The sequence below is a fragment of the Dermacentor silvarum genome, chromosome 7, assembly GCF_013339745.2.
Source record: "Dermacentor silvarum isolate Dsil-2018 chromosome 7, BIME_Dsil_1.4, whole genome shotgun sequence".
NCBI lineage: Eukaryota > Metazoa > Arthropoda > Arachnida > Ixodida > Ixodidae > Dermacentor > Dermacentor silvarum.
Window position 1 is genome coordinate 219,327 of NC_051160.1, and position 26,016 is coordinate 245,342.

The window sequence follows — 26,016 nt, forward strand, 5'->3', positions numbered from 1 at the left end:
ACATACATACATACATACATACATACATACATACATACATACATACATACATACATACATACATACATACATACATACATACATACATACATACATACATACATACATACATACATACATACATACATACATACATACATTTTTTTCTTTTTGACATTCTTAATGCTAACGCATTAGTTACAGCGTTCATCGGGAAAGTTGACTGAAACACGACCACTGATCCGCTTTGAGCATTTGCTGGAACGCAATGACAAGGAGATTCATGCGGTGCACAGTCACCTTCGCCGTAAACCGCCACCAGCATCAAAACAGTTTCGTTTTAATCTGATTAAAACGTATGCAGTCATTTGCAAATAGGCGAACTTTAACTGGATCATCTACTATGTTCACAATATTACTGAAAAAAGAGCTAGAGTCTCAGGACACCCCTCTGCGGAATCACAGATGTGACCGGAAAAGCGCCAGATTGTTGTCCATCAATTTCTAAACACTGATGGTAATCCATGAGATATACGGGGATACATCATACAAATGAGTGTGGGAGCCTAACCTGCTCTAATATATAAATTAATTTATCGTGCAGAACTGCATACTTCGAACGATGTCCTAAACTCCAAAAAAAATTTGGTCTACTTGGTCACCTGTACCAAAGTAGAAGTAAGAAAATGAACGACTGTGGCCGAATGTGTGACGGTTGGGAACCGTTTGCTGAACCCGTGGTGAAAATGAGTTAATATGGCGCGATCTTCTCAAAATTCAAATATGCAAGCTGCTACGATGTGCTCGATTAGCAAATTTCATTGTTAGAGTGATTTCAAGCTTGCAGAAGTGGCCGTTCCTGTTTAGAGTACTTCGCCTATCTCTGCACAGCAGAGGCGTTAACTACTGTTCAAATACGTGACACCCTCCATCGTAGCCGGGAAGCTATTTGTGTTGTCTTGATAACGATTGCTACATGCTGACGTCAATGCGCAATAGCAGTTGATTTTAAGAGCTGTCAATTTCCTATCGGCCACTTCGTCCCATACAGACCCGCGTGCACCTCGTTTATCAGTGAACTTCGGTGAAAGTCAATAAGCTACCAGGGAAAAACCCACAGAAGATCGGAGAACAAGCGAAGCGCAGTTGTGAACAAAGAGCGGCCTTGAAGGGCGCGCGCGAAACTGCGGCGGCTGCGGCGTCGACGGCCGAGCTCAGCATAGCCTCGTCACTGGGGGCGCTGTCGTTGCCAGAAAATGTAGGTGAGGAGGTCACACTCTCGAACCTGGGAGCCGATAAACGCCGCCGCGTCGGGCCCTTGCGCCCTGTTGCCAACCAGACCCTGAGCGCCGTGTCTGGCAACCAGGGTCGCAGAGAAAGGACGATGGGAGCGCAGGGAGACGGGATGATAGAGCGAGCGTCAAATAGGGGCAGAAAGTAGAATCGCGGGTGGAACCAGCGAAAAAAGACGCACAAGCAAGTACGCAAAAAAAAAAAATAAAAAAAAAATAGGGGAGCACGAACACGGCAACGGCGAGAGAGCAGATCTCCTCGGTTCCGATAGACTGGGGGAAAGGGCCAAGCGTTGCCATGGTTTTGGCTGGCGCTGGAATATTGTTTTGAACGCCTTTTCATTCCCACTCTCTCTCCCTGATACTCTTGCTTGTGCCCTAAAGCAAGGTTACCTTTCCCACTCTCCCCCATTTCTATCACTCTTGCCAGTTCTTTACTCGCCTGTGCCTATCCTTCGCGTACAGCCGCCCGCGCCCATAACCGACCTTTCGCAACTAGCGTACGGCGGCTGGAGTTTTCAAGAGGAACATGAGGAAGAGACAAACTCGCGGCAGCTGCCCGCCATAGCAACGATGAGAGCAGCGGTGGCTCACTCTGGGGGGATATCTAGCGTCTCTTTTCCTTCCCTTCGACGCTCCTTCCTTCCCTAGCATGCTCCTCTTTCCCGTTATCCTCCATGCTGTCTCCCTCCGCGGCCCGAGCAGCGCCGTTCCTCTCCGTTGCTAGTGGTGGCCGGATTGCGGTGTTCACTCCTCGTTTGATCTTTTTTATTCCCTTTCATTTTGTGTCGCACGGTGCGGCGACTCCCTTCTTTTTCTGTGCGCCAGTGTATTCGGCGCTGCCCGCTGAACCATCTCGCGTAGCAGTGAGTGTGTGCGTGCTTGTACTTGTGTTGCGAAGTTCCCGCTTCCCGATCCCGCCGCACGCACGGTCAAAGAGAAGAACAGGCTCGAGAACAGCAGCTGATCCGAGCCGATCCAAAACACTGGATGCGGAAGGAGGAGTGTCAATTTCGCGCCCGTGCGGAGAGGCCTCCGTGATACCATCGACGGGTGCGCGTATAGTTTTCTTTTGCCCACTTTTAAAGGTGTCTGTGTGTGCACGGGTGTGAGTGCTTCGGCGCAGAACAGAACTACCGTGCAAAGAATCCAACCAACCGGCGGGAAGCGAGTTGCCTCAATCTGTATAGGAAACTAGTCCCCCCCCCGCCTCCACCACTACCGCCTAGAACGCAGGAACAGCACTGGGGAACAATGGAGCGGTCAGTGTACCGACGCTGAGAGCCCTGCTTCAGTAGGGTACCCGAAGATTGTGCGCACGGTGTAGTAAGAAGAAGACTCGCTATCTCGACTGCACTTGTTCCTTTGCCTACGCTACGTGCTGTCACTGGCCCAGTGAAATAACAGCTGTTTCTGGAACAAAAAGTTTCCTTTTAGCTGTCAGTGAACGACGGAGAAGTTTCGCTTCTCCTCGACTGTGGAAAGGCGCATTCCTTTATTTCTGCCTGGCCTCTTTTCCTCTTCTCTCAGCTTCCTATCGCTCCACATCACCCCCTTCGCCCCTGCGCTTCCAGTTGTGGTCATCTGTACGACGCCTGTTCGTTTTATGGTTGCCGCCCGCTCGTGTTTTGTTCATCATCGGCTGGTTTCGTTCTGTCATCTACTCACCACTTCTGTCAACCCTCGACTGCACCAGTTGCAACAGTTGAAACACAAAGCAATCTCAACGGCAGGAACTGAAGCGGAGATAGTCACTCCAGCCGCGTTCGAGCTCCGGACCTGCGTCCTAAAGCGACTAAGAAAGCAACACCGCGTTCGTACGACGAAGGCGCGGGCCTAGAGGGAAAAGCGAAAGGGGATAACAGAAGGAGAAAAGGGCAGCGGCGCCCGTTGCACGAGGCCGGTTGCCGACGTCGGCGCGCCAGCGAGCGCGCTGCGACAAGATTCGGAACGAGATCCAGCCAAGCTCTCTCCCCCCAGGTGGCGGCATTGAACGGCGGCGGCAGCAGCAGCGCGGTAAACTGCGGCGTCTCGCGGCGATATGACCGCGGTCCAGCGCGGACAACAACGGCTGTGCCTGGAATGCTGACTTCGTCGTCGTGGCCTCTGCTCCTGTTGCTAGTGTCCCTGCTCACGGAGTACGCCAAAGCAGCGTTCAGTAAGTACCCACAGCCCACTGAAAACCCGCTTGCCCTTTGCTTGCTCCTCGAGCGCGCGCTGTTTGCAGTTTCGGGTAAACATGCAGTCGACCTTTGTTTATTGTACCCGCCTACCAGCGTCACGTCGGTGAAGCTTCTTTTTTCACTCAAGCATGGCATCCATACATGCGCAGTACGGTGAGGAAAACGCAGCGTCGTCGCCATAGCGTGTACATTACCCAAGCGCCACCAGTGCCCTTTCCCATGCCTCCTTATTCCCCGTGTCGTTGGCGAGTGCGTCACTTGATTGCTTGTTCACATCCCACTTCTTACACCTCTTACTCTGTCACTTCTTCCAGCCTTCAATCCTTTCGGCTTGCCAAGCTTGAAATATGGTACGTTTGAAAAGTTCCCGAGATATGGAGCATAACATGATCAGTGGCGCTTTCGATCGCACGCGAATATTTCGCTTTGCTCTGCATTTTTGCCATGTTGCTCTCGTCCAACCGTTCCTCAGCGGTACTTCGTTCGGGCCTCAGACTGCCTATTTTATGTCGTAATTGAAGTAGTGGCGCACGAAAACATTCGACATCGCGCGCGCTCTCAAACAACGCACGAACACTGTATAGCCGAGAATGTTTATTTCACACCGGTTCGTTCTGGAGAAACGCTCGCTTCCCGTTCTCCCACGGTGCAGCCTTTCTCCCCGACGTTATCCCTACAAACGGCAGCGTTGGGGAGCGTCGACATCGAAAGTCACGCAAGCGGAAAAATGTGTTCACATGTCGTCGCCTGTACGTGTATCCGACGGTCCCCGCATTTTTTCTAACGCAGCATTCTTTTCCACGGCCCTTTGCGACATACATACGCGCGCCAAAGCCCTGCGAGGACACCGCTGTGTCACTGCCGATGTTCCTGACGAGGCTGCATTCCCTGTTTTCCCCAAACCCGTAAAACTTTCGAACATTTATTCCGAGTACTCATTGGCAACTTGCGCATAGAACTACCATCCTCAAACAATTGGTGACGTACCTCCACATTTCAGGTTAACATCCAGGCAAAAAGAGAAAAAGGGCACGATTGCATAAAGACGAAAGAGAGAAGCGATGTCTGACCTCTATTCAATACTAGCAGTCGCGTCGTCCCTCAATTTTTTTAATTTATTTAACCACTTTTGGACACAGAAACTAAAATGAAGAATTACGAAATCAGCTATTCCGTCTATCTATACATACAGTGTTGTGTAAAGGGTGGGCTTATGAAAAAAGAAAGAAAAAAAAACATTTCTCGGCGGCCTCGAATCGCGCGAAGGAAATGGAATATCTGTATCTGCCTCGGTGTGCTTTATAATTTCCATCCGGACATCTCAATCCTTTATGCTTTATACGCGCCACACGAGCGACACAGTAGGACGCTTTTCGAAAGAAGAAATAGAACAACCAGCCTTGCCTTGTTGCAGAGGGATACAGGGGAAATCTTGCATAATAAGCGAATGGAGCTGCGGTCTAGCGCTTGGCAGCGACACGAACGAAGGAATCCGGGATGATAAGGCGAAGAGGAAGGAAGGCGCTCGCAAGGAAAGAGGAAGTGTATAAGGTTAATGGTAGGATCGAGCGAGGCTATCCAAACTAGGATGAAACGACGACGCGGAGGAACAGAAATAAAAAACGGTTAGTTCCGCGCGGTGACCTCGATTTGGATGCGAGGCGTGTCTGGCACTTGGTTCGCTCGCTATTGCCATGCCCGCGCGCGCGGTTGCAGTATAGCGGCGGGGACAGGATGTAGGCTTAGGGCTTTCGGCGTCGGTATACAAGGGGCGCCGGAGTGAGGCGGCGCAGCAGCGCCCGCTTTAGAGAGGCTCAGTGGAATATATGCCCCCGCATGCTTCCGAAAGGCAATGAAGATGAGTAAAATGAGCGAGCTTGTGTGCTGGCAGACAATAGGTATTTTTCTTTTTGTGCTCTAGGTGTTTCTCTGATAAGAAAAGGAAGTATATATTACAAACCTCAATTTTTTTTTTGCATTCAGGAACAGAAATGTTTACTTGGCAGTCCAAAATTATTGTACTGAATCGGATTGATTATCATGCTAAATTGTTTTCTCCGAATAATCTTAAGTTCTGCGTTTCGTGTGGATATTATTTCTACTTCTACCCTCACACTATAATATTTATCTGCAATTGGCGGTTGTCAATTTAATTCGGCTCCTCTTGTCCATTTCCCTTAATCACCCGATTCATGGCCAATCCTCCTCTGTGTCTATGCGCCACAATCATTGAGAAGGGCAACTACCACAACAGCAATTTTCAGTGCGAGAACTGGACAACGGCGGAAAGAAGCGATCCTGTCGCGTGCTCTCCTTTCCGTCTTTGTCCAATTTTCGCGCTAATGCTTTAACCTCAGACAGTAAAGACAAGGAAAGCTTAGATGGAATTAGCTGTTGTTTCATAAAGGGATAGCCTTCTTTGGCTCTTCCTCCCACTTTGTGCTTTGTATGTTTCTGGACATTTACGGGAGGAGAGTCACATGCAGTACAGTCTTGCCGAGCAGACAACGTGGGGCATGTGCTCGAATGCACAATTGCTGCTGTCTGACTTGGTAGATCTATACTGACTTGGGTCACTGGGTATGCGCCCGAACAGAGAGAACTTCGGGACTGTGTGTATGTGATTTTGGTATGTGCCCAATTTGGGCGAATTCCCCAGAATGGATGTGCCAAGGTGACACACCTTGAATATAATAAAGTGATAGCGCCCTATTCGCAACACATACCTCTGCGTCGAGCGCGGCCGCTTGAAGGAGGGTCATTGCAACGAAGTAGGGATGCCACGGAGTTTCAACTGGGGATTGCAACTGTTACATCCGAATACTCCGGCGTAATGCGGCCCTTCGGCGTCGCGTTACGAAGACAAGCCCGTTGGGCGCGAGGCAGTCATGGTGCAATCGGTCAGAGGGTAAACCATCAAATGGCTTCGTGGAAAAGTGATCGAAGTTGTGTATGATGTCACATTTTTGGTTCGTGTGCAGCAGCGCATGAGGTTTGTGCATGCAGATCATTTGAGGGCCGCAAACGTCGTGCCTGAGTGTGCCGCTGAACAAGATGCGCAACCTGATTGGGCAGCTCTCCCTAAAAGCAATAATACCGGTGACACACATGCAGAAACTACCAGTAGCCATGCTGCCCCCCAAGTCTCGCCTCGACGCAGCACCCGTGTCCGACGGCCGCCGGAACGGCTGATGTACGATTGGTACTACGTAAAGGCAATGAGTAATTGCATATGTTGTTCTTGTACGAAGCCTGTGCTACTGCTGTAAAAAAAAAAAAAAAAAAAAAAAAAAAAAAAAGAACATTGGTGTTTGCTTGTGTAACGTGACTTTTGGCTTAATAGGGGAGGGATGTTACATCCAAATACTACGGTGTTATGCGGCCCTTCGACGTAGCGTTACGAAGACAAGCGCGGTCAGCGCGAACGCGGAAAAAACGCGGACGGCGTCGGCAGCAGCTCTGCGCGTTGCCGCGTTGGCGTTGCACTTGGGCGCTGGCTATAAAAAGCCGACGGCCGTATCTGTGTGATCTTCATCTTGAGTTGTGCATTGTACTATACGCTTGTACCGAGACGCCATTCGACCCGTCTAATAAAGCAGCAATCCCCTGCTGTCAAGATCGTCTGATTTCCGTCCTTTCTTCAAGCTCAACCGCAACAAGATATACTGCGTCGTGGTAACATTTGACACTGTGGTTGACAGCGAGATTACCACTTCGTGTGTCTGCAGTAACAATACAATGTGCCGATACATTGCTTAATGCTATTCGCATTAATGTCGACATTCATCGTGAGATGGGTGCTAGAGAAAATTGATAATTTCAGTTAAAAATAACGGTTAGTTTTCTCCTATGCTTTCCCTGGCTTCATTTCCTGTCGACTTCATCTGATTGCAACTAAGAACTAATCGTGCCATTGGTTCCCTTAAAAAAGGAGGGATTCTGGAGGCTCTGGCTTGAGCTGTGTGTTTCTTGTGTTGGTTTAGTAGCTTCGGACACGCCGTGGTTGCTGAGTAGCACGAGGTCGCGGGTTCGACTCCCGGCCGCATTTCAATTTGGAGGCGCAATGGAAAAGTGCTTGTCTACGCTGCTTTGGGTGCCCGAGTGAAATCACCAGCCCTTCCCCTGTTGAGAAAATGGGGGTAAGCGAAGCTTGTCGTTTGTGTATCTGACCTTCGTGGTGATTTTCTCTCTCTATCTTTCTTTCTCTCTCTTGTGCATAATCAAAACATACATCATCTTTCTTTCTCTATTTCTCTCTCTCTTTCTACGTCTCTCTCTTTTTCTTTATTTCTTTTTCTATTTCTTCCTTTCTTTCTATCTCTCTTTCTCTGACCTTCGTGGTGATTTTCTTTCTTTCTCTGTATTTCTTTCTCTCCTTCTTTTTTGTCCCTGATATGTGCCATTAAGCTTGGACCCTTTCTGTACTATCGCCAGGATCGGCCCACTTTTCAGCGTGACACCACCAAAACCACCACCGCCGCCGATACGTGTGAGACTATAAAGTTTCGCTTAAAAAAAAAAAAAAAAAAAAAACCTGAATGGCCAAAGTTTTCATGGAGCCCAGCGGTGACGATATTTATTATGACCCACTGCATAGTTTCGGGGCAGTAAACCAAACAATTAGGGGCGGGCGAATATTCCAAGCTTCGAATACCAATCGAATAGTACGTACACAACACTATTCGTATTTCCAAAATGAACTATTTGGCATGTTTGAATATTTGAAGCTGACCAAATATTTTGCAACAACCAAATGTTAAAGTCTGGTTACTGTTCTCCTAGGCTGCTAAACAAAGTATCACAAATCATGGTAAGTGAAACAATGGAAAAAGTAGAGCCAAAATTGGTATTGCAAGTCTTGTTTGCGATTTCGCGGCAGAAGCCTACAGGACAACCGGTGATTTTCGCTTGTAATCTGACATTTAGTGTCTGGTATTCTAGTCATGCAGCAGTTTTACCTTGTACGCTATAATCATATATATATATATATATATATATATATATATATATATATATATATATATATATTGTACGCTATATAATCAGTGATGATTTCCTTTGAACGTGCCCTTTTACATGTGTCTACGCACTCAAGTCCTCTAGCAGGATTCCCCCCCCCCCCCTACTTCTTATCATTTTTGGGCAATTAATGTATGAGCTTGAAAAAAAATAAAAAAAAATAACATTGCTTGAAATTTGTCTCTGTGAGCTTGTTTCCGTTGCTGTCGTTGTAAGCAGGGGGTGGCGGGGCTAGTCAAGCTGCTAAAAAGCAGCTTTTTCCCCGCTATCCTCACCATTTATGTACATTTTTGTTCTGTACTGATGTGCCATAATGGTGAAATAAAGCAAATATCAAAAGAACGCTAAGTTCTTCGAAATCTAGTACAACAGTCATTCTTTCCTGGCAAACTTGATTACAATGAAGTTCTAAAGAAAGAGAGAGAGAGATAGAGAGATATAAATGAGATGCGAAAGGCAGGGAGGTTAACCGGAAGTTCTAAAGTTGTCAAGAGGCTATAGGTGTAGTTTTATTAAATGACAATTAGTGATATAGTGTTCAAGACTGACCCATTGTTGATCGGATAAATTATTATTTATTTGGTTACCAGTGCTAGCCGATTACGCGCAATTATTACTGATCACTAGTGATACACTGAGTTCAATGCTCTCGCATTTTATACAGTATAGCTTAATGGATATCAAATGAAAAGTCATATAAACACTGATTCAATTATAAAAACTACGAGATGGTATAACCCAGTCACTTGCGATTACAAATCACTTTATTTAGTATGACAGTGGTAGCCTTGATTCTGGCACGTCGTCATTGGCATCAATAAAAAAGTGATTACACGAGTATCTTTGGTTACCATTATTAAGTGATGATGCCGAGTCAGTAGTGATACCTAGTTATACGTTATGTTCGTTGTGCTCGTACTTTTAAGCAGCATAGCTGATTTGAAGAGTTGAGCAATAGTCTGCCATTTTGTTTCAGGTGGTGCCGTGAAGGCATTCCAAGTTCTAGTAACAACGCCACCTAGATGTTACCCGCCGCGGTTGCTCAGTGGCTATGGTGTTGGGCTGCTGCGCACGAGGTCGGGGGAAAGAATCCCAGCCACGGCGGCCGCATTTCGATGGAGGAGAAATCCGAAAACACCTGTGTACTTTGATTTAGGTTCACGTTAAAGAACCCCAGGGGCCTCATAATCAGAACCCCACTACGGCGGGCCTCATAATCAGATCGTGGTTTTTGGCACGCAAAACCCCATAATGTTTTTTTTTAAAACCTATATGTTGCTAATCGTAGTGGTTAGGGGGGGGGGGGGGGGGGGCAGTCTTAGCGCGTGCTGAAAGTACATGCCGGTTTCTGGCGAGGAGGAGCCTCGCGCCGTGACGCAGCAGGCGCTTCAAGCAATGACAGTGCAGTCTGCAGCATACGGCCGGCGTTGGAGTGCAACTCGGATGTAGCGGGGGCTGCCGTTGCAACGCGAGGATAATTGGATGTGACAGACGTTGGCGCCGAAGATTAAAAGGATGGTTGACTTTAAAGCGATAGCTGTGCACTATGACGTAGCCAAGCTCGGCGGGATTTAACGTTGGATCATGAACGTTATTACCAGAGAAGGTTTACTCCAAAGATTTATATGGCGGGTATAGAGGCGCGGTGGGGTTTAAAGCGTTAGCCCTGTGGCAGCCCATACGCAAAAAAATTGACTGTCACTTAAGTATCCTTACGTGATTTGAATGTGAAAGCATTATGATCGACTTCTCCTAGTTATCAGCAATAAAGACTTCTTAATTATTACAACCTGTTCGCGATCCATTCATCGCTTTCTTTTCTCTGCGTTCATTAGACACCAGACCGCAACCATTCAGAACTCATGGCCAAGTAGCTACGAGTTAATATTGTGATCCACTTTAATCCACCTTAATTCACTTATATCCATTCTAATCTACTTCACCTTATTTCACTTTACTCCACCTTAAGTCACCTTACTCTAACTTGTTCTAACTTTAATTCACTTCACTGTAATTCACCTTAATTGACAATAACTACCCATAATTACTACTAATTAACGTTGTCATACCATTTACTATCTTCTGTATTACTACTGATTTCATTCAAGACGCTGATGACGTTACATTGATTTTTGCTACCACTCATTGCGGACGACGCCGGCTTTTCTGCCTCATGGCGCATGTAATGCTTTCGCATTAATGACTACTGTAGAGGACAACGGTCCGTCTGCACGGCACAGAGTAAGCAGCTTTCCCACTTCCATTGCGATTTGCGCAGCCCCGGTGCGCGGCGTTACGTCATGCTCAGAGATGGTGCAGATAGTTCTGTAAGTGGTTCGTGGGGAAAGGGAAAGGTTGACGCTATCTTCTGCAGCCCTTGAGGGAGCACGGCTCAGTTCTTGCGCGGAGACGAGGGTGAGTGTATATACTGCTCGAGTGCACGCAATTGAGTTGAGACCGCTGCTCCGGCCTAAGCGGTCAGAAGTAAAGTCCCTATATAAGAAAAGTACCGCCATCTGCTCTTTCCTCCGCCGCCTCCTCTCCTAAAGCGCTTGCTTTTTTCTTTACTTTTTGCTTGCGAAAGCCAAGTCGGCGGTGGCGCACCTAGAAAGTCCACGTTGAAGCTTGCAGGCCGGGCGCGCGCCGCCGCCGCCGCCGGCGACTGCGGCTGCGCAGAGGACTTTCAACATGGCTCTAATGCGGAAAAAAAGAAAATATAAAGAAGTGAAAAGCGCGCGCTATCATCGTCCAATCGGAGATACAGGAGAGAGAGAAGCGGTGTTTATCAAAGGATGGTGGTACTTTTCTTATATAGGGACTTTAGCCAGAAGTGCTTCCTGACGCCGTGGTGGGAACGCGCCTTTGCCGATACGGATGGCACAAGAGCTGAAGCAAGTGGTATACCGGCGTTGTTTCCGCCAGGTTGGCTGCTCTGTGCCGAGTAGAACGACTTATATCACTTGTCACGGCTTCACGACGCTCGGCTAACGGCGGTGCGGGTGGTGCGAGGAAAAGAGAGGACCTGCGTATACAGGTATACTATCGCTCACCTGTACACGGAAGCCCAAGCCCAGAGTTCACTCAAGTTCGCCTAAGAGATATTATATTGTGGATGTCGTTAATGGTAATTGAAAAAAAATAATAATCACGATAAGTGAGCCAGAGAATGTTGATTGCACTGTCAATCTGCATCAAATCGACAGATTTAACACATGAAAGAGAGAGAGAGAGAAATAGAAGAGAGGAAAGGCAGGGAGGTTAACAAGACGCACGTCCGGTTTGCTACCCTGCGCTGGGGAAAAGGGGTATAGGGATGAAAAGAGAGAGAAAGGAAATAGAGAGCACAGTTTCGCGCACATTTGAAACTTCGAACGAAGTCTACAGACGGTCGCCAAGACCTGTCGACTTAAGGTAGTGCAACAAGGCTTTCGTGGCTTTCTGTGCCATCGACGCATACGGCCATGGTCCAAGGATCTTCATTTCTGAAAATGGTCGAGAATCCAGCCGGTTCAGTACTGTCCGGAGAGCTTCACGCTCGACGTCGAACTGGGGACAGAGACATAAGACATGTTCAATTGTTTCTCTGGTTCCACAAGAGTCGCACATGGGCGTATCCCCCATTCCAATGCGGAACGAGTAGGCCTTTGTAAATGCCAACCCGAGCCAGAGGCGGCACAATACTGTCGCCTCATAGCGGGAAATGTTTGATGGCACTTGAAGCTTCAAGGATGGGTCAATTTTATGGAGATGGCACTTCGGGTTAAGAGAAGACCAATATTTGTGTGTCATAGCTTTAGCCACGATATGAAGTTTTCCTGCAGCGTCGGTCCTGGATAAGGGGATTGGGACTGGTCGGCCTTCCAGATGAGCAGACCGGGCGGCTTCGTCGGCGAGGTCATTACCAGCAATGCTGGTATGTCCCGGTAACCACTGAAGTGTAATTTCATGCCCTCTAGTGATAGCTTGATGGTGGTCTTCTCTTATCTCATATACCAGCTGCTCATGAGTCCTGTGATAAATGGCAAAATGCAGACTCTGAAGTGCTGCCTTAGAATCACAAAATATGACCCATTTCTGAGGTGTCTCTTGCAGGAGGTATTGTACAGCAGCACGCAGGGCAGTAAGCTCTGCCGCCGTTGATGTTGTGACGTGTGACAGTTTGAACTTGAGTGTGGTTTTCGTAGCCGGAATGACAACGGCACCTGAAGAACTGGTAGATGATACGGAACCATCGGTATAGATGTTGTGATGAGCAGGTTCTTTCGTGTTATATTTTCTGGCGGTTCTCTGAGGCGGAGCCTCCCAGAACCCAATCGAGGACAAAGCCGTTTGTTAGGAAACACACACACAAACTTTTAATGAAACTAGAAACGAAAATTAACCCATAAAAACAAACACACAAAGATAACATGGAAACACGTAGCTGGAACGCTAATGTTATGAGGCAAGTTCGGGCAGGCTGCGGGTGTGCATATGCACTACAGTCTCAACGCGGCGAAGCGGAGACGAGACGACGAGATAAGCGGTGTTGGTCTCACCAAAAGTCGTTGCGTGGGAATGTCGTACAGGCTGCCAGAGCGTGACAGCTCTGGCTCGGTGGAAGATGACAGGCGGCTCGGTAGCACGGGTCGACGGTGGTGGCGTTCTGGTCGGGCAGCTGATCGTGGCACTCGGGCTCGTAGACGCAGACGCTCACCGGCCTCGGGCAGCAGTAGTAGATTATCGGGCAGGGTGGCGATTCCCGGGAAGGCAGGCGGCTTGGCAGCAGGGGTTGACGGCGGCGGCGTTCTGGCCGGGCAGCTGGCCGTGGAGCTCGGGCCCGTAGCCCGACAGCTCTCGTCCTGCCCACGGGCGCAGTCGCTTGCCGGCCTCGGGCAGCGGTTGACGATCAGGAAGAGTGGCGACTCCCAGGAACGGGTTGGCAGGAGGCCCCAGCCGGGTGAAGTCCTGGTGGCTCGGGTGAACCCGACGGCCGTCTTCAACTCCCGATCCGGTGGCCGACCTTGTCCTGGTGTCGCTTCTGGAACTCCTCCCCCTACTGCCAGCGCGGCTCCTTTTTCTGCTGCTCTGGTCGATTCGTCGATTTCTCATTGGCTGCTCGAGGCTCCGTGTTCCTCTGTGATTGGATTGGCTTTTTTTCTTTTGATTTCTTTTCTTGCGCCGCGTGTTCACGCGCCGGACGGTCTTCGGCGTCGTCGTTTACGGCGTGGCGCGGTAGAGCGGCGCGCGCTCTCCTTGTCGTCTGCTTCTTGTTTGAAATGCACCGAACCTTGTCGCACACTACACATATCACAGTCTCCTGCCACCGCACCGTGTCGCGCACTACACATCACAGATGTGTATTCGGTTCCAGTAGGTCTCATTCATTAATAGCAGCGTCATCTGTTGCAGAGCTATTCTTGGGTGATTGGCCTTCTTGAAAACACATGAAAACTTTTATATAAACGCAAATGAACAATTGCATCACTTATGCTAAAACACTGCGTTGGATCTCATGTAAAGCTTTCACTGTTGTACTTCCTCTATAATAATTATTTAATAATAATGTAATAGTAGTAGCAGTAGGGGTAGTAGTAGCATGCAGTAGTAGTAGTAGTAATCTTCGTTTTTACACGCTCGTGGAAATGATCAGTGGTTGTTACTCAGCGAAAACGACAGACAAGAGTTGACATGGATGAAGTAGAAGAAACGAAATGGACGCAAGTTTGAAATGGAGAACTGGAGCACCTAAATCAATAAATAGCTATGATTACTTCGCTCTTTGTTGATCGGCACCTTTGACGCCGCGGCTTTTACAGATGACTGGCAGAAAAGCAATGCAGTTCTGGGAGTGCAACGCGTGAGCGTTACAAATCTTAATGCAACTCAATTTTCAGCAGATAGAAGGCGAAATTAGAGGGCACAGGTTGTAGAAGTCACATAGATATAACGCTCAACGAGAGTACTCCTACCGTTAAGAGTATCAAATGCGTTTTATAATCTCGAAAAGTGAATTCACCATCACATTTGGCTCGCAGATCAAGGACTTTATTCCTTTGCATCAGGTTTCCGAAAACGCAAGGAGCTCTTGTCTCGGTCGTAGGACTTGCACATATATTTTAGCAAAGGTGAAAAGCCGGCAGATCCCACGCCCTGTGGGAATCGATGTTATGCGAAGCAGAGGGCGGATAGCCTACCAAGTTAACGAAACGACCATGAGAGCACGAAGACGTAGGCGGCTCTTTCATGGCCCACATGACACGCATGTCATGACATTCGTGTCATGAGTCCTCAGGAGTCCCTTTAGCTACACCTAAGAGATCTTAAGGCGAAAGCCTTAGTCATGCTCATGACTATGACTTCGACCATCAACCTTTAGTGTTTCCTTCACTTAGTACCCACGTCGGAACCCATTTCAGTGGCTTTTGAGTGTTAATCTTTTTCTCTGAGTTATTGTCATTTATGCTGAGTCGTGCTCATGACTATGATTTCTAGCAGCATCCTTGTGTGTTTTCTTCACTTAGTGCCCACGTCCGAACCAATTCCAGTGGTTTTTGAGTGTTAATCTTTTTTCGCTGAGTCATTGTCATTTTGCTGAGTCATGCTCATGACTATGACTTCTACCAGTATCCTTTGGTGTTTGCTTGTCTTAGTACCCACGTCCGAACCCATTTCAGTGTTTTTTGAGCGCTATACTTTTTTAGCTGTCATTGTCATTTTTGCTGAGTCATGCTGATGACTGATTTCTACCATCGTCATTTAGTGTTCCCTTCACTTAGTACCCACGTTAGAACCCATTTTAATGGTTTTTGAGTGTTAATAATTTTTCGCTGAGTTATTGTTATTTTTGCTGAGTCATGCTCATGACTATTACTTCTACCAGCATCCTGTAGTGTTTCCTGCACTTAGTACCCACGTCCGAACCCATTTCAGTGGTTTTTGAGTGCTATACTTTTTTCGCTGAGTCATTGTCATTTTTGCTGAGTCATGCTCATGACTGACTTCTACCAGCCTCCTGTAGTGTTTCCTTTACTTAGTGCCCACGTCCGAACCCATTTCAGTGACTTTTGAGTATTAATATTTATTCGCCGAGTCATTGTCATTTTTGCTGAGTCATGCTCATGACTGACTTCTACCAGCCTCCTGTGGTGTTTCCTTTGCTTAGTGCCCACGTCCGAACCCATTTCAGTGACTTCTGAGTGTTAATATTTATTCGCTGAGTCCTTGTCATTTTTGCTGAGTCATATGCTCATGACTGATTTCTACCATCGTCCTTTAGTGTTCCCTTCACTTAGTACCCACGTCCGAACCCATTCCACTGGTTTTTGAGTGTTAAACTTTTTCGCTGGGTCATTGTCATGACCTACATGACACGCATGTCATTGATATTCATGTCATGACATGTCATTTATGTTCGTCAAATACTCTTGTCACAGTATGTCAATTTTGGTACATACCAAGTTAACGAAACGACCATGAGAGCACAAAGTCGTAGGCGGCTAGATAGATAGATACGGTCAAAGTAGCAAATGTTCGCCAAGAAATGCTTCTCATTTAAACATGCCAAAAATGCGTAGATCTACTGCAAATCGCCGCGAAATGCTTGCGGATGTGTGGCGCTGTTTCGTGCCTTCAGAAATTATTTACTATTGCGGATAGGTAGCTCGCAGCAAGCGAAACGAATGTGTCGGATAACTTTACATAAACAAAACCCAATGGCGACGAGTAAGAAAATCATCTTGGTTGTATATCTGAAATTTTAGCTTTTTTTAATGTTTTGCATCCTTACGGTTTCTGGCGTTAACATAGGTACGTCATAGGTACACCACCGCTCTTTCGAGATTCTGCACCCGCTTTCTCGAAGCGGGACTGGGCCTCTAAACGCCTATAACGACTGTGAATCAGCAGCAAAACTGCTGATTTACAGTCTACTAGCTGTCCGCTCGTCTTATACGCGCGGCGGTTATCAGATCAGCCATTCCCGATTAGCGCTCGGCTATGCTCAACGGTGAAAGCTGTTGGCGTGGTCCTGTTATTTTTTTTTTTTTATTGTTATTACGTGTATTCCGTTTCCGTCCAGTAGACTTTGTGCGCCATTACGCGGATTTCGAATCTTAAAGGTTGGTACGCCACGTGGTGTAAAAGCTGTGAACTAAAGGCGAGGTCCGGAATTGCTGGGGTTGCTTGTTGAATAAAAAAATTACAGCTGCTTGAAAGACACATTTTTTCATGATCTCGAAGGAGAGACAATTTTACCGACCATTTGGAGGAGTGGCCTGGCCAAGGGTTTGACTTGAAATCTCTGGATGATTACTCACGCCAATGGATAATTAGATAAGTTATGGGAATATTACGTTCTCTGGATGAAGTATCTAGGTTAGTCCCTCGATGGCACTGTAGGAGGCCTTCAGATACCCGTGTCGAATCAATATTTAGCGCTGTAAAGCCTGGCCATAAAGGACGTAGTCATTTTGTGATTGATAGCTAGTAGTAAATAATTCGTACCATTTTCTAAATCACCGAGGTCACGAACCTGGAAATAGTTTTCAAAATATATTTCAGTGTATAAATAACTCAGGTCACCTGCGAAGAAAACCTGCCGTCGGTGAAACCAAGGCAAGCATAGGGGAGTGTTCCTACGTTTTTTTTTTAAAGTTCTGGTGTTAAATACTTCGAAATTGATTGTGTAATCATTTAAGAAAGAAATCATTGATTAGAAAGTTTGATCATGGTCCACGTGACACCCGCAGTAATACAGGACCTACTACGACCGCCGCTATGAAGGAGGTTGACGCCAGTCGCGAGATTAGCTTACACTAGACATAAATACCCAGAAAAGTTGAACATTGGACAGCCGTCACCGTAGCTCAGTTGGTAGTGCACCGGACGCGAAATTCGTAGGCCGTGGATCAAATTCACCGGCGGCGCATGGTTGTTTTTTAGGGGCGAAGCTCCTTAGGGCGTGGGTCTGTCCTTCCTCCGATGTAGTATGTAGCCACCTGTAGTTTTATGAAGTGTTCACTAGATGGCGTAAGTGTCGATCTTTCTATATATAAGTGTATATAATGTCACTAGATGGCGCTAGTTTTTCGTATAGTTGATGAGAAAACCTACAATGTAGTGCGACGGGTTACCGCTAGGGGTGTTATAATAAAAGGTGCTGGCTCTTGGCGCGCTTTCTCTTTCGCTCGGAGTCGTTGGATGGGAGACAAGGCTGCGGAGCGGAGAGCGCGGAAGGCGGCGGCGGCGCGCTACAATGCAGTGCGACGGGTCACCGCTAGGGGGTGTTATAATAAAAGGTGCTCGTTCTTGGCGCACTTTCTCATTCGCTCGGAGTCGCCGGATGGAAGACAAGGCTGCGGAGCGGAGAGCACGGAAGGCGGCGGCGCGCGCTCGCAGGCAGAATCCCGCGGTGAGAGCCCGCGAGGCCGCGGCTTCACGACAGGCAGCGCGGCGGCGGCGCGACGACCCCGTAGTGCGAGAACGAGAGGCAGAAGCGGCACGGCTGCGGCGCGAAGACTCAGGCGTTCGAGAACGCGAAGCAGCGGTGTTATCCAACCGTTATCCCTTCATTTCACGGACCACAAAGCCGTGGTAATGAAGGGACTCCGCAAACCAAGCACCTAAGAAGTGTCTAAGAAAATAAAACGTATTGTATATATACACACACTGTTTCTCACGTTTTTACTTGATCATATACTGCGCGAATTACTCGGAGTATTCACGGTTTACCGATGATCCCTCCGGAGCTTCGCCCCATCATCATCATTCACCTCGTGGATATGCTGTGATTTTTCTTCTACTTTATAATCAATTATTTCTTTCATGAATGATTACACAATCAATTTCGAAGTATTTAACACCACAACATAAAAAGAAAAACAATAGAAACAGTCCCCTATGGTTTCGCCGACTGATGGTTTCCTTCATGTGTATGTCATAACGAGAGCCTCAGATCCCTCCTATTCTTTGCATATCACCTGTAAAAATAGTCATGAGCATTTCTCTGACTCCATCCTCACATGGCGCTAGATATCATGAGAGCGCTAGCGTTGTGGTAGCGCGAGCTTGGCTCGCAACAGAGGGAGGCGGCCTGCTAATGGCGCCGACGAAAAATGAAAACACAAGCAAAGCGTCATTTCGCCCGCGTTTCCCGGGCAACGGCCCGAGGGGCCAATCATCTCTCAGAAATGCGCCGATTCGAGAGGCGGGAGAGGAGGGCGTGCGAGGGTCTTATTCGCGGTGGCAGAGTTCACAGAACGTCGGTACTTTCAAATTATCAAGGGACTTTGGACTAAACTATTGACCCTTTTCGCGGCGATCCCGTGGGCGCTGCCATGTTTGATCAAGTGGTGACGCGTCCATTGCTTGCCTCAACTGCCTCCGTTGCCTCCTTGTTTACAATGAAAGTGTATAACGCTGGCGCGACTTAGAAAACCTCTGTTTTCGGACATATCGTAGACGGTGACAAGGTGGACGACACGAAGCTTTGATCACAGCTTCAGAGAACATGTAAAAGCGCTTTCGGAGCTGGTTAAGCTATGTCCAAACGGCGCAAGCGGTGTATATGGTGCTTGTTCTAGAAGCGGGGCTAAATATGTATTGCAAGCTATGCAAACATTCCGCTCATGAATTCAGTCAGGATTAGTGTGTTTTGCTATGTGTTCTTTATTTGGCAAATATTTTAAAGCAGTGGCTTGTGAGTTCTGACTCAGTGAAGCTCCTCGGTGCGGCCACTATCTGATTATTTTATGCCTAATCGCTTGCGGGTGTGCTCAGTTCCGATAGATTTGTTCTTGCTGAGCACAAGGCTTGAAACGTAGCTCTATTGTACATTGTAATACCTTGTAGCAAATATATATTACAGCTAGAAACTCGCTTACTCTTGTGGACCGTCAAGAAACATTCAGCTTCGACCATTAATTCGTGCGCCATCGGTGTATTCCGTCATTTATTGTGCGTATACAGTGCGCATATATTCAAGTGTGCGCCCATTCACTTATTCTTGATACGTCGGCGAGAGAGTGGGCGTAAGTTTTCCTGCCATTTGGGACAAACGTGCGCGAAACTTACTGCGACAGGAAGCGGCGCTACTCCCTTTGTCATTGTTTAACGAGTGGTACTCACTCTTGCCGACGTTCTGGGGATGAAGCACTTTCTTTGTAGGTTAGCGATACAAGGCTGGCGGATGAGAAAATTTCTCTATCCTCGAGGAAAGCCGTACGTCTCGGAATTGCCGGTAACACGTTCACAGTTGCAGCAGCGGTTCTCGAACTTGGCCACAGAGATTCATTCCATTCCTTAACATGCCAGTCACTATTTTTGCAGCCAACTGCTGCACACGTCTTGAATCCACATGATTAAATCTAGCATGATTGGAGCACAGTGTGTTAGCGAAAACTCAGTTGCATTTCCGACAGCTGATCGCGCAGAAGCAAGGCAGAAGCGGTAATAGTTTCGTATTCGTGCGCGGTCGCTGAGGAGACGTATGGAGCGCCGCCGTGAGCGCCATCGCGTTTTATTGCGATAGCAATTATATGGACACTTCAACCGGATTTCTGCCGTCGGCGTCGCCGTCGCCGTGAGGTTCCCTATAGATAAAATCTTCGCCGCGCGCCGTATGCCCGAGCGGAAGCGTGCGGGGACGCGCGCTATCACGGAGAGCGAACGCACTCAATCTCCCACGCGCAAGCAAGGAAGCGGGAAGCCAGCGCCGGAGGGAGGGGGGGGGGGGCGCACTTCTACTCTGCCAACAACCGCGCTCGTCGCTCGCCCGCACCGTCTCTTATCTCCACACGGCTCTGACCTTTATGCGCCGTGCAGTCGCCGCTCAGTTTCCGTTGAAGCGATAGACTGCACGTACCTTCGCCGCTGCGGCGTATGCGCTTGCTGCCAGAGTTTTGACAGTCGTTGTCTGCAGTCATTCAGTGTGATCTGTTCATGTTTGTTTGTGCGCGCTCACACCACGCTTGTTCATTCAGTTAATAATAGTCGGGCCACATTTTCCAACGCACGCTACACATGCAATGCTGCCCGGATGGGCAGTGCATGCAGCGCTACAGGTGTGTCCCTTCGCACGCGCTGCCCACGGGAAGCGCTTCTCATCGACACCACCGTTTCACACGCGCCTTCTCGTGGTCATCGAGTCTCTCTTCATGTCGGTCTACTTACGCCGCAGCACACCTGCTTACTTAATCAGCTCATGTTTACTACAATTCATATTGCTACCAAAGCCGCTCACCTTACTTCGTATGACATTGCTGTGTTGCTATCGCATTCATTGCTTCGCCCATAGGGCGAAACTGTGACATTTTTTTTAACACGAAAGTGTTTTATTCCGGGGTCCACCAAGACTTCAGTGACGTATTTCCGTCACGGAAATACGTCAGCTTACAATGTACAGCGGTGAGCACTGTTAGGGTGAACACGCGAGCGCGTGGCCGACGGCACTATCAGCGCCGCGTAACAGCCATCGTTGGAAACATTGCACATGCGCAGCATGTGCTTTGCGAAACACTCTTTCCACCGCGCGCATCACGTCATCGATACGCTTGTTCGTCGTCTGCTAGCCGCATTTTTTGTTCGCTGAGCTGATACCTTCTGCATTTCAAGGTCCATCTGGATGGAAGATTGGCGCGTGAAGGAAAAAAGTGAGTGTAAGAGGGATAATTATTAAACTTTTTATTCAAGAAAATTGCACTTTTGCAATTCAAGTTAAACAAGACCATGAGAACAAATATAAAAACATGAGCAAATCTAATAGCGAGTCATGTGACCACTTACAGCAACGACTGCAGCTATTCTGGACGGTAACGAGTCGTAAAGTGATCGAACATATTCCCGATCGGCTTTCAGCCTTTCCCACTCGTTGCTGACTTGCGCCCACAACTGGTCCGAAGTCGCGGAATAAAGGGGCTTCCTTGCCAAAGAAGCTTTCAGACGGCCCCACACGTTTTCTATCACATTCAGGTCCGCTCCTTTCGGAGGCCATTCCAGTAGCTGCATGTGCTGCTCCGCCTGGAACTCCTTGACAGCCCGCGCTGTGTGTATCGGTGACCGGTCCTGTTGGAACAGGTAATCACCGTCTGGGAATAAACTGCTCGCATATGGCAACAGCACATTGTTCAAAATGTTGCAGTATTGTTCCGACGATAAGTGTCCACGTATACGTTGCAGGGGCCCTAAACCATATCTTGAAACAGCACCCCACACGTTCACACTCGATCTCCCACTGGCAGAAACACCTTGCACGTTGTCCGGGTCGTTCCTGCGTGGCATTGTGACGTTAACTAAAACAATTGCTTTTCAAAGCAGGAAGTTTGCCTCACCGTGTGCCTGGTAGTCTCCAAACACGCAATCTTTGGTCTTGTCGCGTCGAAAACGTCGACTCATCCGAAAAGATGACGCAACCCCACTCTTCTGATGTCCATGCTTCGTGCAGCTCAGCGAACTGCCGTCGTGCGTCCTTGTTTGCCGCCGTTAGTAGTGGCTTCTGCGCTGCGACGCGACTGCGAAGGCCCGCAGTACGCAGGCGACGTCGAACAGTGGTGTCCGAAACGTCCAAATCCAAGTCCTCGCGTATTGCTGGGGCTGGCAAGAAAGGGTTACGAACAGCAGCTGCAACTATGAGGGCGTCTTCATCGTCTGTGGTAGCTTTAGGGCGGGGCGCGCGGGGTGCATCCTGAATGCGACCTTCATACTTGTAGGCTTGAATTATGCTGTTCACAGTCTTCAAAGGCCTATTAACTAAAGCGCCAATATACCGCTGGGAATAACCTTTCAGGGAAAGATCGACAATTGAGCGCCGTTCATCATCGGGAACCCTAGCCATAATACGATCTGGCGACAGAATGAACGGCTGCGAAAGATGTTTGGTTGTTTTATATACGGCGTTGCATGCACAACAACTTTGAAGGGAACGAATAGACACGCCCCCATAGATATACAAGTTTTTTTGTCTTGTTTTGTTCAAGCACAGATGTTTAAAGAAATCTTAAAATGCAGGATGCATGGGCTTAGAAAACAAAAATGCGGCTAGCAGACGACGAACAAGTGCATTCATGACGTCATGCGCGCGGTGGAACAATTATTTCGCGGTAGGCGTGATGCGCATGCGCAATGTTTCCAGTGATGACCGTGACGGGGCGCTGACAGTGCCGTCGGCCACGCGCTCGCGTGTTCACCCTAACAGTGCTCACCGCTGTACACGAACATAATACAAAGAAAGAAACCAGAAGAAAAAGTTCCACAAACATGAAAAATTTGGAAATCGAACCCACGACCTCTCGGTCCGCGACGATAGATCGCCGAGCGTTTAACCCATTGCGCCACAAACGCAACTGCAGAGAGCTACACAGACGCGCCTTATATATCTAACACTCCTCCGTGTACCCGCGCTCTTGCTCGGGGCGGTGCCGCCGCCTACGAGCAGAAAAGAGAAGTACTGCATTATGACACTAACGCGCACCGACAGTGAACGCTTCGGTGGTCTCAGCAGTACGACTATAGTGCCTAGAATATACTTACTAGTGTGCCGACCGCCGGGCGTTTCTAATGGGAGACGCTGGCACCGCCGGTGATGCCTTCCGCCGGAGGCCACCAGACAGCGACACTGTTTGGGACCGTGCTAACCGAGCGGCGCATCGCGCGTCGCTTGCGCTTCGGATGCACTTTGGATGCGCGTTCGTAAGCGCAGTCGGTTGCGGCGCGTTGTAGCTTTCGAGCAAGTAGCATGTGGTGCCTCCGCATGTCATTGAAGACACGTTTCACTTTCGTGTTCTATACCGATTCCTATATAAGAGGGATCAACCACATTTTTTTCTTAAGAACCAGGCAATTAACTGTGCTAAGTGTTATGCTAAACGCAGTCGACTCCAAAATGCGATCGTTCTGCAAAACTGGAGCAAGAACAGGGCAGCAGTGAGCGCAATACCTTTCTTCAAGATATCATCGTTCGGGCGCTTCCACAGCGACTGCAGAAGTGGCAACGTTTAGAAGTGGTACTTTGCGCTCTCGCCCGCGTTCCGTTGCGCGCGCGGTTGAAGCGAGCGAACGAGCAGTCAGGCAGGTAAAATAGGACGCGCGTGCGCAGTGCGTGCTCTCGAACTTAGGCGAGCAGCCGTCAGAAGGTTGCATGTAGGCTCTCTAGTTTAGTCGCCGCTCCCGTGCGCTCAGCTGTAGTACAGATAGAATCACACTTGTCTAGAGCAGTCGAGCGGCCGGCTGCGGGCTGCAACAGCGCCGCGTACCGGCAGTCGCTGGGTTCGAGATATGTTGGATGCAAGCGCCAAAAGCCTGCACGCGGCATGTGCACTTGCGGCCTATCTGCGATGTGAGCCTGTAAATTTGATCATAAGAGATAGTCAGTTATCTTACTTTTTTTTTCTTCTCCTTTTTTTTGTTTTTTGCTTGCTGTCGCTTGTGGAACGACCGCTGTCCGTGATAAGCGTGGATGTGCAACGGAATGCATGCACTGGCTCTGAGAACTACACATGATTCAAGATAAAAAATGGCAATGATTCATCGGCGTCTCGGTGAATGGTGACGTCAACGCCAATTCGCACATGAAGTGATAGACGCAAACGACGACTAACGCGAAGTAAAACGCATTTTATTGCGATAGCAATTATATGGACACTCAAAAGCAGATTTCTGCCGTCGCCGTCGCCGTCGCCGTGAGGTTCCGTATGACGTCAATGGAGATGAAATCGTCGCCGCGCGCCGAACGCTGTATGTGCGAGTGAAAGGGCGCGAGGGGCGCGCGCTTTCACGGGGAGTGAACGCACGGCGGAGAACAAACGCGCGTTCTGCGCCGTGCTCGCTTAAGGGCTGCAGAAGTAGGCGTCTCTTTCCTCCTTTACAATCGCCATATATGTAGAGCAAACGCGCCTTCTTCCGACGCGCGAGAGGCCGTGAGGGAGGGGGAGGGAAGGGAGGCGACGTTTAGCTGCGGCACCAAGTGCCTATTTATATCAGAGGCTCCGGCAACAGTCACCAACACCGCACGCATTTTGAGCGAACGCGGGCAAAACGCCGACGGCGTCGACAACAGTTCTGCGTGTTGCCGGTGCTGCTGCATGTCCAAGTTTATACAGCTGATAAAGCTAATACCATTACTCCGTATAGCTCTCTACAATTTTGCTATCGCAATTGATGCTTCGCCTTTCAGGTGAAACTGCGACAACTTTTTTTGCTATGTTATCAGCTGCGGCGCCGGCTGCATGCGAGGAAGCAGGCAGCGAATAAGCGCGGACTTCGCCCACCCACGTTCGTGAAAAAATCTACAGGCCGATAACAGAAATGGCCGCGAGAAGCCATGCCGCATGCAGGCTTTTGGCGCTTGAATCCAGCATATCTCGAACCCAGCGACTGCCGGTAAGCGGCGCTTCTGCAGTCCGCAGCCGGCCGCTCGACTGCTCTAGACAAGTGTGATTCTATCTGTACGTCTGTATCCCAAGTATGTTCCCAGGGCAGCAGAAGCGCAGTCGCTGATGGCTCGCTTCTACGAAATTGGCCGGTTTGTCACCGGGTGTATTGACTGCGCACACGCACCGTGACTGTGGGTTAGAACGCCGAGGTGTTCCGCAACCGCAAGGGATTCTTCTCGTTTAACGTGCAGGTAAACTTACGTCTTTGTCGTTTCCCTTTACCGCTTTGGTGTGTGAATTTTCTGCCACATTTGTAACTATGTGAGCTACTAGCTATGTGATGTTTGCACGCCTTCGCATGTTCAGTACAATACCGCGAAGTACTGTACAGTCGTGCCTAGAACGCTCGTGCGCCGACCCCTCGCACGAAGAAGGTGAAACTGTTCAAGAGATAATTGGTTGTATAGACAGTGTTTGCGCTTGAGTAAAAGCACGTAGACATGCACAGATCCAGCACTAGAGAACCGTTGAAATCAGTATATCCGTCTAAATCCTCCATGTGCGCATTCATATCTCCCACTAATATCACTTGGTCCGATTTCTTTAACTCCCTAATATCGCTTCCAATGCAGTCAATCAATTCTTTATTTTTATCTCTACTATCACTACCTGTCCATAGGTAAGCTACTCCAAGCAACGTCTTTTTGTCTTCCCATGTGCCGCTAATCTATACGTGCGCCTTACATGTATGTCTCTTTTACCCTTTGCCATTTCATACCTCGCCTAATTACCATGCCTACGCCTCCGCCTTCCCTTGACCCAGTCATGCTGTTGCACGATTCCCATACAAAATTTTCAATAACCAGCGGCTGCTCCAAATCTCGTAGATGCGTTTCGGTCAAGGCGTACACGCTAATAGCTTCGTCAAGCAGCTGCGTTTGAATTTCCAGCCATTTTTCCTGCTTGCGACCACTCTGCATGTTTATGTAACAAATTTTATACCGTCTCCATTCTTATCCTTGTGCGTCTTTTCTTAACGCCTTATGGACTAATTCTGCCCTTTCCCGGCATGTCGCTACATTCAATACTTAATCTTCCTTCCTGATTTCCTGGGGCCCGCCAAAAAAAAAAAAAAAAGAATCAAGGGGCACTTGGTTATTCTTACGTGGATGAGTGCGACAGCATTGCGACCACCGC

The 26,016-nt window shown here is 48.5% G+C and overlaps 2 protein-coding genes across 2 annotated transcripts in view; both read left to right on the forward strand.

The window, feature by feature from the left end:
* The window catches only part of LOC119457436 (uncharacterized), a 742,184-nt gene that overhangs the window by 69,044 nt on the left and 647,124 nt on the right, over positions 1-26,016 (forward strand). The window lies entirely within an intron of this gene.
* Positions 3,094-26,016, forward strand: part of LOC119457437 (uncharacterized) — a 263,718-nt gene continuing 240,795 nt past the window's right edge. The window contains exon 1 of the mRNA XM_037718989.2: positions 3,094-3,429. Within this exon, the coding sequence (XP_037574917.1) occupies positions 3,354-3,429 (76 nt within the window). The 5' untranslated portion in view covers positions 3,094-3,353. The remainder of the gene's footprint in view (positions 3,430-26,016) is intronic.